This window comes from Bubalus kerabau, chromosome 4 (assembly GCF_029407905.1).
Source record: "Bubalus kerabau isolate K-KA32 ecotype Philippines breed swamp buffalo chromosome 4, PCC_UOA_SB_1v2, whole genome shotgun sequence".
In the NCBI taxonomy this organism is placed as follows: Eukaryota; Metazoa; Chordata; class Mammalia; order Artiodactyla; family Bovidae; genus Bubalus; species Bubalus kerabau.
In genome coordinates, this window is record NC_073627.1 from 109,783,749 (window position 1) to 109,799,459 (window position 15,711).

At 40.9% G+C, this 15,711-nt stretch overlaps 1 protein-coding gene across 1 annotated transcript in view; it reads left to right on the top strand.

Annotated features, from left to right (window-relative positions):
* Window positions 1-1,411: 1,411 nt before the first annotated feature.
* The window catches only part of PGM5 (phosphoglucomutase 5), a 208,322-nt gene continuing 194,022 nt past the window's right edge, over window positions 1,412-15,711 (top strand). The window contains exon 1 of the mRNA XM_055578264.1: window positions 1,412-2,234. Coding sequence (XP_055434239.1) covers window positions 1,974-2,234 — 261 coding nt within the window. The 5' untranslated portion in view covers window positions 1,412-1,973. The remainder of the gene's footprint in view (window positions 2,235-15,711) is intronic.

Sequence of the window (15,711 nt, forward strand, 5' to 3'; positions counted from 1 at the left end):
CATTCTATTTGGTGCTAAGGCTCCCTCAACCATAAAGTCAGGAACTTTAATTTACAGGGGAATGGACTTTTGGGTGCCTGAGGATAGGGTGGATACAAAACAACAACAATAACCACACACACAAACACAAAAAATCTTTGCTGTCAATAGGATTCAGTTAATGACTTCACACTTTAAAGATATTCATAAAAAGGGGAGGGGCCATATAAGAATTTGGACTGAATGTAGGCCATCTCATCCACTTCCTTCCACCTCACAGAAAGCCTTCTTTCTTATCTGTAAAATGGGAATGATATGAATGCCATTACTACTTATTTTAGATGTTTTGAGTCTCTAAAGACTGATGCAAAGCCTTTTGTCACCTGCAAAACAGCACATAAGTGTGAACTGTTATTCACAGTCCTTTTACTATGATCAAATGCTTTATAATCCTGCACAAATTGAGCTAAGTCCCAGGAAGTGGATGATATTTAGAGAAGCAGCAGCAGCAGGAGATTTTAGTGACTCTGTTGGGTGCAAAAATGCTTTGAGGGTGAAAAGAGAAACAAAAATAAGAACTGTTTCTTGGAACTTGCCTGGTGGTCCAGTAGTTAAGACACTGTGCTTCCACTGCAGGGAGCACAAATTTGATCCCTGGTCTGGGGAGATGCTGCATGGCCAAAAAGTTAAAAAAAAAAAAAAAGAATTGTGTCTTCTGTTTTGGGGCTTTATGCTTTTTGCCTGTTTTTTCTTCACTCTGATTTTCTACAAGGAATTTCTTGAATTGGGATATTTTGGTGGGCTTTATGGAGAGAAGACCCCCTTCTTTGAGCCCCCTTCCCACCAGAATGCCAGAATGCCTGTGAAAGGAACAAGCCTAGTTCCTGGTACCCAGTCCTTGTTTAGTTAGGGTTTGTTCATTCATCCCTGATAGGACCTTACAAAGGGCTTTACCCTCCTCCCAGTGAAAGCAATGGATCCTGGTGAGAGCTCAGCAGTGTGGACAAGTACAGTGTGGGACAGCCTGTTGCTAAGCAGGAGCGGGGCTAGGGAGGGTGAGAGGGTGAGAATAAGGAAACAGGCATCTGTGCGTCAGTGTTGCTGCTGTTGCAACCACCACAACAAACAAGCAAAAAAATGTTTTTCCTTCCTGAGAAGTGTGCTGCCTTCAGACAGCCTGGGGAAAAGTGTGGATAGCTGGGTGGGTCCTGCTGGATTGAAGGGCCTGACAGTATGTGATTCCCTGCAACAAATGGTAGTGGTGGGGGGGTGTGTACACGCACAGACACATTCGAAGCGCCCAGCCTCCAATTTCAGCGCTGGCAGAAGATAACAATTCTCAGCTCGCCTTTCCAGGGTTATTTTTGGCTGGGGCTGTTCTCTGATGGCAAAAGGTTTCAGCCCCCTCCCAACTCCACCCCTGCCCTTGTTCAAAAGAGAAACCGGTGCTTGTGAACCGCTCATTCCCTGGGAGGCCAGGAGGCAGGACTGCCAGGTTGGAGGGGAGAGGGGCTGCGGGTGCAGGAGAGGACCCCCGATCCTGCTCAAACTCTCCCCACCCCGCCGTTGTTTTCTAAAGGAGGGTGTGCGGGAGAGACGTGATCACCCGGGGAAGGCTCAGGTTAGGCCAGCCAGGAGGGGTCCTAGAGTCAGTGAGGGTAGTTGGCACTGGGAAGGGACTTTTGGGACACCCCGAAAGGGAGTCCAGCAGAAAGAAGAAGCTTCGGGCACATCGAGCTCTCCGGCCAGAGAGGAAGTTGGGCGGGAGCAAACTTTCTTGGAAGGTAGAGGCCAAACTCTGCCGGGGCAGCTAGGGGCCGCGCGCAGAGGGAGGAGCGGTCTGCACGGCGGGAGGGCGCCGGGCGCGGACCGGCCGCGGAGGGGGCCGCGGCGCGAGGCGGAGCTCGGGCGCGCCGCCAGGCTGGTGGGGGCCCCGTCGGGCTGCAGATTCCCTCCGGCTCCGGGAGCCGCGGCAGGACCGGCCAGGAGGCACCATGGAGGGGAGCCCCATCCCGGTGCTGACGGTGCCCACGGCACCCTACGAGGACCAGCGGCCGGCCGGAGGCGGGGGGCTGCGGCGGCCCACCGGGCTCTTTGAGGGCCAGCGCAACTACCTGCCCAACTTCATCCAGAGCGTGCTGTCGTCCATCGACCTGCGCGACCGCCAAGGCTGCACCATGGTGGTGGGCAGCGACGGCAGGTACTTCAGCAGGACGGCCACGGAAATCGTGGTGCAGATGGCTGCGGCCAACGGGGTGAGTGACCCGCTGTCCGTGGAGTCCGCCACCCCCTCCTCCAGCCAGCCCCGACCCCCATCCTGCTCCTCGGCTCGGCTGCTCTCCCAGGCCCTGTACCCTTGCCCCACCGCTGTCCCCCCCTCAGCGTCCCCAGCGCACCGGGGACCCCTGGGCTACGTTTTGTTAGCCACTCCGAAAGGCCTTAGGAGTTCCTAGCCTTTCTCTGAGCCCCGCCGGGCATCCCGATGGATGCCACATCGCCCTCACCTCTCCTTGGACTCTGACCATGTTCTGCACCTGCTCGCTGTTCTTTTCAACTTTCTCTTCCTCGGCCCTTTAAAAATATTTGCTCTGATTGTTTCACTACCCTCCAGCTACCAATATAGTTCTACCCCCACCACTCGTGTATTCTGTTTGCAGTTTTCCACTCTAAATCTTGGCTCTGCCAAATTTAACAGTAGTGTTGGCTCAGAACACACACACACACACACACACACACACACACACAGTGTTTATCTCTGACATATTTGGCAAGCGTGAAGGTTTTTAATATCATTGGTTTGTGGAGTTATTTCATAATTGATTTGACTAGGAAAGGGATGGGGGCGGGGGTCAATTTGAAACTATACAGACTGGGATCTCAGTTCCCGGGAGGAAAATCTAAATGGTCGGAAATGAGATTTGCCATGCTTTTCTTAAAGCTATTCCCAATTTCTCTCCTAGATACCCTTTGACAGTTGACAACATTTCAGGCCCCTTCTCCCTTGCAGTTTTCATTCTGTCCCTTTTCCCATGACCTATGTAGTCTCCTTTTGCTATCTGAATTCTCAGACCTGGAGTTTTTTTCTTTCTCCCCTCTTTCTTCCTGTCCTACAATTTGATGCACCTTTTGGCATATCCTCATACCCTGATTTCCTCCTTTCCAAAGCCAGCAGCATCTCAAGGGGAATACCTAATTTCAAGGGTCCCTGAGTTTTCTGTGGAAACATTGTCTAAATGAGGAATTTCAGCCTTTTTAATACAGTCAGATCCACACACATAGAACTTTTCTTTAAGGGAAGCCTCTGCAGAGGTTTAAATAAATGAGTATAAATGAATATGAACATTTTAAAAAGTGAAACTAAACAATTACCTGGCATTTGAACTTCTTCCCCCCTCGTTTCCAACTCGTTTTTAATTTTCTCATGTCTTGCTTTAAAAAAAAAACAGCTCTAAGGTTGTTCATTTCTTTACATTTATCTACTATAATTCCCACTTCTCAGTGTTTCCGGGAGGGGAAAGAGGATTTTTTTTTTTAATAACCAAAAAGCAGTTGAGAAAAACAGGGCCTGGTTTGGGTGGAAGTGGGGGTGAGGGGACTGGAAGCCCATTGGGTTGTGGAGTTGTGATCTCTAACCCCAGCAGATGCTGCTGCTGAAGATACAAGACTTATATTTCTCTCTGGCTCCTCACTTGGGATTGATGAAAGTTGGCTTGAATCAGACAGTTGGAGAGAGGTTGACAAATAGTCTTTTACTCTTGTCTGACAAAGTTGTTCCCATGGAATGATGGAGAATAATGAGACTTGGAAGAGCTGTGGCAGCTTTCATACTCCTTCCTGGGCCAGTTTTTCTAAGGAGAGAAACATAGCCTGTCTAGTATTTATTATGGGTCTGGATATTTTTGAAGCTACGGTTGGTGATTTTCATGGGCAAATTATTATTATGCTGTATTATTTATTGGCACACTTTGCCCTAAGGACTCTTTAGTCTCTTACTTCAGTGCGTCTTCTCTGATAAATACACATTAACTTTAAGAATGAAGTTAATTTTAGGAGATAGTTAGCATATGTTAATATATATGCCTAAAATAGAGTCAAATTTAATCTAGCAGTTACAAAGGAAAGGATGACAAACTAAGCACCATCTCTTAAATAATCTGAAAGTAGTACTTCTAGGATGGATGAGCATGGGGGAAAGGGATGGTTGACTTTATCAAGATTTCAAACAACCAATTTTTTCCAATCTTTTCCTCATTTTGTTCACCTTCTTTGGAGCTTTTGATAGCAAAGTGGAGAATCAGAAGGCTGACTTCAGGAGAAAGGTTGTTTAAAGGGACCACTGTAAGCAAAATTGGTCTTGCGTGATTGCAAATTGATGGGGATACACTTACCTCCTGACTTGACTTGCTGACTATACTCAGGAATAGGGAACTTAGATTTCAAATACTTTGGCCATTTTTTATTTCCCTTTGGATATTCATAAACTACCTAGAAAAATAGTAGAATGTAGAATTTATTCTCTTTGAACTGACTTGAATCTGACCAGGTGGGCTGAATTCTCTTTCTCTGGAAAATCTTGATTTTAATAGAAAAAGTTAATTTTACAAAGCACATTTTCTATAAAAAATGATAGTTGGTCTTTGATTATATAGTTGCTGGATGAAAACAGAAGTTTTCAGAATTTCTAAAATGATAAAATACACTTGTTGTTGTTCAGCTGCTAAGTCATGTCTGGCTCTTTGCAACCCCATGAACTGCAGCATGTCAGGCTCCCCTGTCCCTCACTGTCTCCCGGAATTTGCTCAAATTCATGTTCATTGAGTCAGTGATGCCATCCAGCCATCTCATCCTCTGCCATTCCCTTCTCCTTTTGCCTTCAATCTTTCGAAGGTAAAACTACACTGTTAATGTTTTAATATCTCATAGAGTTTGAAATAGATTGGACAAATACCTGAACACTTTGAGATTTAAAGAATTTTTGTAATAAAGCTATGAAACTTATAAGCTTTCAGCAAAGTGGAGATAATAAATTACAACATCCACATACCCCTGTCCTGGATTGTTCACATTTTTCTATATTTGATTCATCTTTTTGAGGGGCTAAAGTATATTTAAAAAAATGAAATTTTACCCACAAGTTCTTCAGTATGAATCTCTAAAAAAGAAGAACATTTTACTTGATAGTTATAATATCGTTAGGGCTTCCCTCGTGGCTCACCTGGTAAAGAATCCCACTGCAATGCAGGATACCTGGGTTCAATCCCTGGGTTGGAAAGATCTGCTGGAGAAGGGAAAGGCTACCCACTCCAGTATTCTGGCCTGGAGAATTCCATGGACTGTATAGTCCATGGGGTTGCAAAGAGTCAGACATGACTGAGCGACTTTCACTTCACTACAATATCATTAACATCCCAAACAAAATTTAAAAAATATTTCTATATATTAGTTATGACCCTGTCTACCTTCAGATTTCCTCAGTTATTCTGAAATGTCTTTTATACCTGATTTGTTCAACCTTGTTTCTTATAATCAAGGAACACACATTACATTTGTCTTCAGTCTCTTTTAACCTAGAAAGTACCTCCCTCTTTATTTTCATTTTGTTAATGAAATTGACTTGAAGAGACTAGGTCGGTTGTCTTTCTATAAAATGTCTCCTCCACCTCCTTTCTGGAATTTTATGATTGCTTCTTTATGGTGTCATTTACCTTTTCATTCCATTTCCTCTATGTGTGTGTGTGTGTGTGTGTGTGAGAGAGAACTAGAAATCAGTCTAGAGGCTTAATTAGATTCAGGTTTAATATTTTTCTTTTTCCAAGATTATTTCATGGCAATGGTGTGTATTCAGTTGCATAATACGAGGAAACATAATCTCTGGTTGTTTCATCATTCGTGATTCTGAGATGATTATAGAGATATGGTGGTATGGTCCATTATTTTCCCCTTTGGGACTAGCAGTAGCCTATGGGGTTAATTCATACCATGTGAATATTCAGTTCCTTATCAACTTTTACCCGATTGTTTTAGCATTCATTAATGTTACTGACTTGAACTGATTATTTCATTAGAGATTTCAAAATGATGACTTTCAAATTCTCTAATTCCATCTGTATGTTTTAGCTGACATTTTTCTATAAACTGGGTATTTTTCTCACTAGTAGGCTCTTTGATTATCCTGTAATATAGTTCTTTATAGAAAGACAGAATGTATGTTTATTTCCTTCTCTTTTTTTAATTACTGATTTTCAGAGTAAGGGTTCGTTGAAATAGCCACCTCCATTGGTATGAATTTTTTTTTTTTTTTTTAATATAATGGGGCTTCCCTGGTAGCTCAGTGGTTAAGTATGTTCCTTCCAATGTAGAAGACATCAGTTAGATCCCTGGGTCAGGAAGATCCTCTGAAGAAGGAAATAGCAACCCATTCCAGTATTCTTAACTGGGAAATCCCATGGACAGAAGAGCCTGGTGGGCTACAGTACGGGTTGCAATAGAGTCAGATACGACTTAGCGACTAAGAAATAACATAAATATATTGTTGGATTTTTATATAATTAATTTGAATAGGTCAATGAAAAATGTAAAGAAGCTACCTTTTTACAGTAGTTTTTATGGGGCTATGTGAATTTATCTGAAAAATCTCCAGAAGTATTTAAATCTCCCTTTAAAAATTATGTCCTGCTATATAGAGCAAAAAACAAACTATAGAAAACTAAGTACATGGAGTAAATAGTGTTATTTAAATGAAGTGTGATTAAACTTAGTTTGTAGCGAGTTTATTTTTATCCTATTTCTATTTCCAACAGCTTTAGATACTCCTCAGGGTATCTAAAGTTGATACTCTATTTATCAACTTATTCTAATGTCTTAAAGAGTTGAAAAGCTAAATGAATTATAATATTAGGCTATAAGAATGCCTTTGCCCTTCCCTAGGTAGATCCATCAATGGCTAAGACCACCTGTCTATCTTTCTCCTCTTTGTTGCATTCTTCTTTTTTAGTACTAAACTATCTTTAATATTGAACAGATGACAGCACTGTGCCTGCCTTAAGATGTTTCTGACTTTTTCTAAAGTCTTCTTTCTCTAAGATGATATTGTATATCAGCACTGTCTAGTGGAACTTACTGTGAGAATGGGCATGTTCTGAAGTCTGCACTGTCTTAGCCAACTAGGACACTTCACTGTTGAATACTTGACATGTAGCTGATGCTGCTAAAGAACCAAATTTTACATTTAATTTAATTAATTAAGATTTCAACTTAGCCACAAGTGGCTAGTAGCTACCATACTAGACAGCACAGTTGTGTAACTTAGCATTTTAAATGTATGTGTGTGTTTCATGGAGCCAGATTGTTACAGCAATTATTGATTAAATAAAATAAAAGTAGGTCACCAAGTCCTGTGCTGTGCTGTGCTGTGCTGTGCTGTGCTTAGCCACTCATGTCTGACTCTTTGCCACCCCGTGGATTGTAGCCCACGAGGCTCCTCTGTCCATGGGGAGTCTCCAGGCAGGAATACTGGAATGGGTTGCCATGCCCTCCTCCAGAGGATCTTCCCAACCTAGGAATATTACCGGGGTCTCCTGCACGGCAAGTGGATTCTTTACCAGCTGAGCTACCAGGGAAGCCCCATTAAATACTACAAATACAGAATTGGCAAACCCAAACCTGATTTCTTTATACGATAACCACACTCTCTTTTGACTTTAGTCCAGGAGGCATGAGGTATGGTAGAGAAAGCACTGAATCAGCAGCTGGAAGGCTTGCCTCATTTTCTAGCTCTGCCAAACAAGTTGCAGTCCAAAGCTTTAGCCTCTTGACATACCTAGGAACCATTTGTTTTCTCATCTATAAACTGTGTATGACTGCATTTCTGAATTATCCTGGGAATCAAATGAAGCACTGCTTATGAAAACATTTTGTAACATCCACAAAACTAAGAAATGCAAGGGAGTATTATTATAGTCAACTGAATACATCTCACATAATAATTTGACTCTATGTATGAACTGAAACAATGTAGAGCTCTGTTACAAGACTTAGCCAAGAGAAAATCAATTTTTTGGCTAGTCATGCACTGTTCTGGCCACATGATGATCAGCATTAATGATAGTAATATTGGCCTGCAGTGCAGCTTACAGAATAAAAGAGCTTCTCAATGTCTTGTGAAATCTTTTAGAGGTAGAAAATAAAGTGAATATGAGGAATGCTGGGTCAGCAAGGGACTTGGGTGTGCTCTCTGGATAGAAGCTGTCACAGATTGTATTTGATTCCAATAGATCATGAAGAGGTATTTGCTGCAGAGAATGAGAATATATGAACCTTGGCCAATTATGAGAACTATCTGAGGAACAAATTTTGGTTTGGTGCCAAAGACAAGGAACATTCATTTGGAAGAGAAGCAGATTGGGATGTGGTGGTGGGTGGCAAGTAAGGAGGAAAGAAGCAAAAAGTAAGAGAGGGAAACATGTGCTTCAACAGGAAGGCTTCCTTCCTGAAATGGATCTGGAAATCTGGGTGAGGCCGGCTCCAGGTCCTGTCTCTAGAGGGGAAAAGAACTAGACAGTGATTGCTCTGTATTTTCTACTCATGTCAACTCCAGAATAGGTGAATGGAATGGTCTACTATGGCTCAGACATTAGGAAGGACTGGTGTGTAGTACATTAGAAAAGCCTAAAGGACTCACCATAACTTTATCTTGCTTCCCTTCCCAAATCTTCACCCCAGAATTGTGGAAATAGGAAATCGATTATATAAGCAATAGCAAGTTTTAGGGAGCCCTTGGTTCCACCCATCTCCCTGGTTTGGGTCAGTTCATTCTTTAGTCTTGTAGCCTTAAGTCCTCATTTACTTTTTTATGAGGAAGTAAAAGGAGTAGGAGAGGTTTTGAGAACAGCTGGGCCCTCCCAGTTGCTGGGGTGGGTTATTTTAAGCTTTGTTTAATGTGTCCAGAGACCCAGATGGCATTTTTAACTAAGCTGCTTTATTAAATCTTGTGATAAAACATAATGATGTTTGTTGAAAAGGCAGATACATATCAGCAGCATTATGCTTGAAACTTGCTCTAAAAATTTTCTGTAAAACATCTGTTCCCTTTGTGAACTCTGGAAGTTTGTTAGTTTCTGTACAGCCTTGAGGAATAGAAGTTGGAACCTATTTAGGGGGAATCTAAGCAGAGGTATTGGCTTTAGCAACCTTAACCTTCATCTTTTGGGCCTTGGCTACTCTTCTGTTAGACAACAGTGACATAAACGAACACTGTAATATTGAATATGATTATTTGAGAATAATAGGCAGCAAAAAAAAAAAAAAAAAAAAGCAAACAACAAAAAAGATCTATGTTGCCCAGGGATTTTTAAATTGGAGGTAGAAAGCTAGTACTGCAATGTCCTTTGTTAGTGTACAGCCTTGACAGCTAATTGCAAATACTCAAGATTTGGCCAATATGCCTTTACTGTTTATATTTGCATAGCCAAAGGGAAAGTTTTGGGTTCTTCATCTGACTTGACTCACATTAGTTATGAATAAGAGGATATCTAGGATATACACAAGACTTGTTAAAGCCCACATTTTCTGAGTCTTTAAATATCTTTCATCTCCTACATTGTTAGTGACATCAAATTTTAGAGTAATGCCTGTAGTTTTTAGGAATATTCAGTCCCCAAAGACATTTTTTTCTTAGCATAAGGTCACAATTTTCTTTCCTTTTCCAAGTCTCTACTAATAGATATTTTGTACAAATAGAACAATTATTGCCTTTCAGTTGTTTTCCTCTAGTGAGAATCTGGTTTGCTAACTAGGGATATTTGGCTTTGTATTTAAGATATTTACAATGAAAAAGAGAACGGAATTTGAAATCATAGGACCAGAGTTTATCCTACTTGACAAAAGACCCCACAGAATATTGGGAGGAGAGTTTTACAGCAAATGGCTAGTATCATAATATATGAAATGCTTTCTGAAATTAATAAAAAATTCAAACAATTTATAAGAAATATTGTCAACAACTACAAATGTATGAAAAGATTATCAGTGTCACTAGTAACCAAAGAAATACAAATAAAAATAATCCATTAATTTGAAAAAACATAGAAAATACTCAGAGATGGCATAAATGTTGGAAAATTGTCATGTTTGTTCACTCTTGGTGGAAGTTGAATTGCTACAACTTTTTCGTCCGGCAGTTGGGCAGTATGTATCTAAATTAATAGAATACTTGTTCAATTATCTAGGAATCCCTTAATTTAAGAATCCATCCTGTAAATTTTCTAATACAAATGTGGAAACATTTATGTACAAGAATATTCACTGCAACATTTTGCCAAAGAAAACTTAAAAACAGTTTATATGTTTAGCAGTAGAGAGCAGGTACGTAATTTATGACACAACCATTCCAGGAATGCATTAGTATCCATAAATAAAGGAAGTGGGTCTATATGTGACATGAAAAAAGATGTGGATTATAGTTTTTTAAAGTGAAATAAAGCAATTAGTAGAAGATCATGTGTAGCATGATGTAGCATGATCCTACTTATGTGTATATAATTAGGTATATAAAGTAGGGTTGGAAGGACATACTGCTTACAGTTAACAGTGAATATATCTAGGGCATGAGGGTGTGTGTGGTCGGGGAAGAGGAATCCTTTCCCTTTCTACTTCATGTATGTCTCTTTATTAAGTAATTACACACGTATGTATGCATTACTTTCATAGTTAAACACATCCCTAAAAAGCAGTGAAGAAAGGAGATGCTCTGAATTTGAATTATGGTACTACTATTTGCAACATGTATGACTGTGGGGAAGTCGCCTAGGTTTCGGGGGTTTGTTTCCTCATTTATAAAACTAGGGAATGTCATAATACTTCCTCCCACATCTTCCAGGGGTTTTGGGAGGATTGAATGAGGTAATGGATTATTATCAATTATTTATTGATTCATATGACTCAATTAAAACCGAACTATTCCTCCAGTTAAAAGAAGGACATGTGCATATATGCTTTTTATGCTGAGTAGCCTTACTGATAGAAGGTGCCTGTTGATTACAGTTCCATAGGCAAGGCTTTTGGCATTTCTGCAGGCTGCTGGCTAAGGCTTGGGAGGCAACTGCTCAAGTCATGATCCTCTCCCCTCTCACACACGCGTGCATGCACGCACACACACACACACACACACACACACAAATACACACGCACATGCACCCTGTCACGGTACTTGAGGTGGCAGCAGCTGCTCTGGCATAGACTGTAATTCTTCATACAAGACTTTTTTTTTGCATGATCTGTGCATTATTTCCTGTTATGAATCAGCTGAGTCAATGCCATGCTTTTCAATCTAAAATCTTTATGAGGCTTAGACTGTGCTAAGAGCAGACCCACCCCCTCTATACCTGCTCCACTGAGGCCAGATCTTAATCTGTTCATTTCATGAGGATTTTAAAGCCTAATGGACTGGACCATGTGAGAGATTACTGAGAGGAACAGACTGAGCAGAGGCTAAGAAACTCCATGCTCATCTGCTGAGTCGTCTGAAAACGCACAGCTGCAAGCTCTAGTGATGCTTTAAAGTATTTTGTCAGGATGTTTATCAGGGTGCCTGTTCCTGCAGTCCTGCTGAATGTTTGGTTAGGAGGCATAATCTTTTTTTGGACAGGATCTCCCAAATGTAAAGTGACAGATGCTAATGTGGAATATAATACAGAAGACCCAGCTTTGCTGTCATAAATAACAGTAAATTGTTTAATCTTGCTGAGTTGTAAATCTATGATTGCCAGAAGTCTTTAGTTCATTGGAAAATAGTATAACGGATGGAGTCATTTAGCAAATGGACAGTAATTACTTCCCAACCAGATATTGGTCTGATGGAATTTATTTAAAGATCCACATATTTGTATTTTAATCGACTGTGACAACTATTCATAGCTATAAAGAGAGACTAGAGCATAGCTATAAAGAGAGACTGAGGTTTTTCTGGGAAAAAATATATACATATACCGGAATATGTGTAGAATAATACGCTATTTATAAAAATGCCAAAAATACTGAGTTTTGGGTGAGTATTATATATATAAAATAAATATTTATGTGTGTGTGTGTATATATATATCTATATATATATATATATAATCTGTCTACCTATAAAGGTTCCAAATGGAAAGTATTCTTAAGCATTTATATAGTTTATCAAGTAGCATATACGTGTATATATGCGCCTGGGACAGCCTATCCCCAAAGATACATCTTCTTCCCTGGGTATATTCAAGGAGAGTGTGGAGCAGAGTCCCAGATGTCAGAAATATCTGAAGACAGCACAGAGTTGAAGGAAGTGACTAAATGTTCCCAAATGCCCTATGTTTCTGTGGTAATAAATAGAATTTGTGCTAGAGCTGGATGGACTGCTAGTAAGAAACATAAGTAATATAAATCTTGCTATTCTAGTTAAGAACTAATCTTGCATGGACAGCTTTCTACTGTGAGCTCAGCAACATGGGCAGGTTAGCAGCCTGGCATGGGACATACAAGCGGATGGTGCAAGTCAGAGGCATAGATGGGGCATCAATGAAAGAAGAAGATCTGGGCCAAGACAAGGATACAGACATGGTCCTTTCACTCCTCATCATGGACTTCAGCAGTTTTATAGTGAGCAGGTTTGGTGGTTAAAGAAGAAAGAAGACATTTCACTTGTGCAGATTATAGACATGTTATAGGGGCTTCCTTGGTGGCTCAGACATTAAAGAATCGGCCTGCAGTACAGGAGACCTGGGTTTAATCCCTGGGTCAGGAAGATCCCCTGGAGAAGGGAATGGCTACCCACTTCAGTATTCTTGCATGGAGAATCCCATTGACACAACTATTTTTCTATTTAATTAGTGGCAAGCTACTTTCAGTTTAATTTATTCCATAGTGTGTTAGTCCTCAAACATTTTTTCAGTTCAGTTCAGTTCAGTCGCTCAGTTGTTTCTGACTCTTTGTGACCCCATGAATCGCAGCACGCCAGGCCTCCCTGTCCATCACCAACTCCCGGAGTTCACCCAAACTCATGTCCATTGAGTCGGTGATGCCATCCAGCCATCTCATCCTCTGTCGTCCCCTTCTCCTCCTGCCCCCAATCCCTCCCAGCATCACAGTCTTTTCCAATGAGTCAACTCTTTGCATGAGGTGGCCAAAGTATTGGAGTTTCAGTTTCAGCATCAGTCCTTCCAATGAACACCCAGGACTGATGTCCTTTAGGATGGACTGGTTGGATCTCCTTGCAGTCCAAGGGACTCTCAAAAGTCTTCTCTAACACCACAGTTCAAAAGCATCAATTCTTCAGCACTCAGCTTTCTTTATAGTCCAACTCTCACATCGATACATGACTACTGGAAAAACCATAGCCTTGACTAGACGAACCTTTGTTGGCAAAGTAATGTCTCTGCTTTTGAATATGCTATCTACGTTGGTTATAACTTTCTTTCCAAGGAGTAAGCGTCTTTTAATTTCATGGCTGCAATCACCATCAGCAGTGATTTTGGAGGCGAAAAAAATAAAATCTGACACTGTTTCCACTGTTTCCCCATCTATTTGCCATGAAGTGATGGGATCAGATGCCATGATCTTAGTTTCCTGAATGTTGAGCTTTAAGCCAACTTTTTCACTGTCCTCTTTCACTTTCATCAAGAGGCTCTTTAGTTCCTCTTCACTTTCTGCCATAAGGGTGGTGTCATCTGCATATCTGAGGTTATTGATATTTCTCCTGGCAATCTTGATTCCAGCTTGTGCTTCTTCCAGCCCAGCGTTTCTCATGATGTACTGTGCCTATAAGTTAAATAAGCAGGGTGACAATATACAGCCTTGACGAACTCCTTTTCCTATTTACGTATAAAAACTTAGCTAAAAGAGCACATTTATTGGTCAGTAAACCATGCTACCTTTACATAATGGAAGACTATACAGCACTAAAATAATGTTGTGGAAAAATATTCAGTGAGAGAGAAAGATAGGCTCCATGGAAGGAGTAGATATATTAAGTGAAAGATGTTGGCTACATCTTTCCCTTTTGTAAAAATATATAAGTATGTAAATGAAAGAGAGAGGAGGATACACAAAGACACATGGACAAAAGGTAGACACTGAAATGTTTACTGTAATCACTTTTAGATTTACAGATGATTTTTATTTTCTTCTTAAGAATAATTCCTAAATGTCATATATTCCACATAGGTATTTGTCATATATGTATAAATGTCACATATAAAATATATAAATGTCATATAGGGCTTCCCTTGTTGCTCAGCTGGCAAAGAATATGCCTACAATGTGAGAGACTTGGGTTCAATCCCTGTGTTGGGAAGATCCCCTGGAGAAGGGAATGGCTACCCACTCCCATATTCTGGCCTGGAGAATTCCATGGACTGTATAGCCCGTGGAGTAGCAAAGAGTTGGACATGACTGAGTGACTTTCACTTCACTTCACTTCACTTCTTCAAATGTTATATATATATATACATATATATATATGTATATATATATATTTGTGATTAAAAAATGACTGCAGGTTAGTAAAACATCAAAGTGTTCAATTACTGTGAATTAGAAATTCATAAGTAAGAATTAAGAAATGATACCAGCAAGGAAGACAAAGGAAATACATCAAGGATTTATTGGGTGCCAGACACTGTACTGGATGGAGTTCGGCTTTGTTGCTATCTTTCACCCTACATCTTTTAGGTAACAAAACTGAAATACAGAGATTTCAGAATCTTTTCTAAAGTCGTATAGTCGGTAGGTGGCAAATCTGTTTTTACATCATTTTCCATTGAATACCAAAATCTCAGTTTATCTCAGGGCACTCAACCCTGCCTTCTTGACCTGGATAGATCCAATAGTTCTTATCCAGGTATCCAATGGCTTGATCACTTTGAAAAGCGGCAGCAGATAGGCCCTTTTTTAATTTCAGTGAGCCATGTCCGCTATCTTAAGGTAGAGTTCAGTAGCTTCCAAGCACCTAATTACCAGTAGGAACGTAAGCTCCAGTTTCATTGCACCCATTTTGTACTTAAGGAAAGCTTGATATCTGCTCAGCGAGACCTTGAGAATTGGTGGACTAATTGAGGAACAGAACTTGGGCCAAACTTGCAGATACCTGTGACTTTTCTACACCTGTAGAGAGGTTGGGAATTGAATGTGAAACCCATCTTGGTTTGGATCTAATGAGAGCTCATCTCTCCTTCTGGCCCCTGGGTGTGTGTCAAGACTTCCAGGGCAACAGGCAGCTGAGGATGAGCTCCGTTGCTCCCATCTGGTCTCCCCGTAACAAAGTGTGTAACTGCACAATTATCCATGTGCAAATGAAGAAGTCCCTTGATGTTTGGATAACCACATCCATGTCTTGAGTTTGTTATTTCTCAAAATTCCACTTCACCATCTCCTGCTTACTTGTGTGCAGCACTGGTCAGGGGCTGGCACTCGTCTCTGACAGCTGGGACAAGAGCCTGAAGCCCTGCCATCCACGGCAGTTTGACTCTGGGTTTCCTTCATGGCTTTTGTTTTTTGTTTAACCAAGAAGATGAGAAACAGGCATCTTTGTGTTTATGACTTTCCATGCACTTCGTAGGTGGATGTGGTGGAGGCTGTGTGGTCCCGAACAGCACTCTCTGTGAACCATCAAGGAAGTTTCTGTCTAGTGTGCTCTTTAACTCTCTCTGATTCACTTTGAGAATTACAGGGATATGACATAGTGAACAGAGGATACTGAAGAAT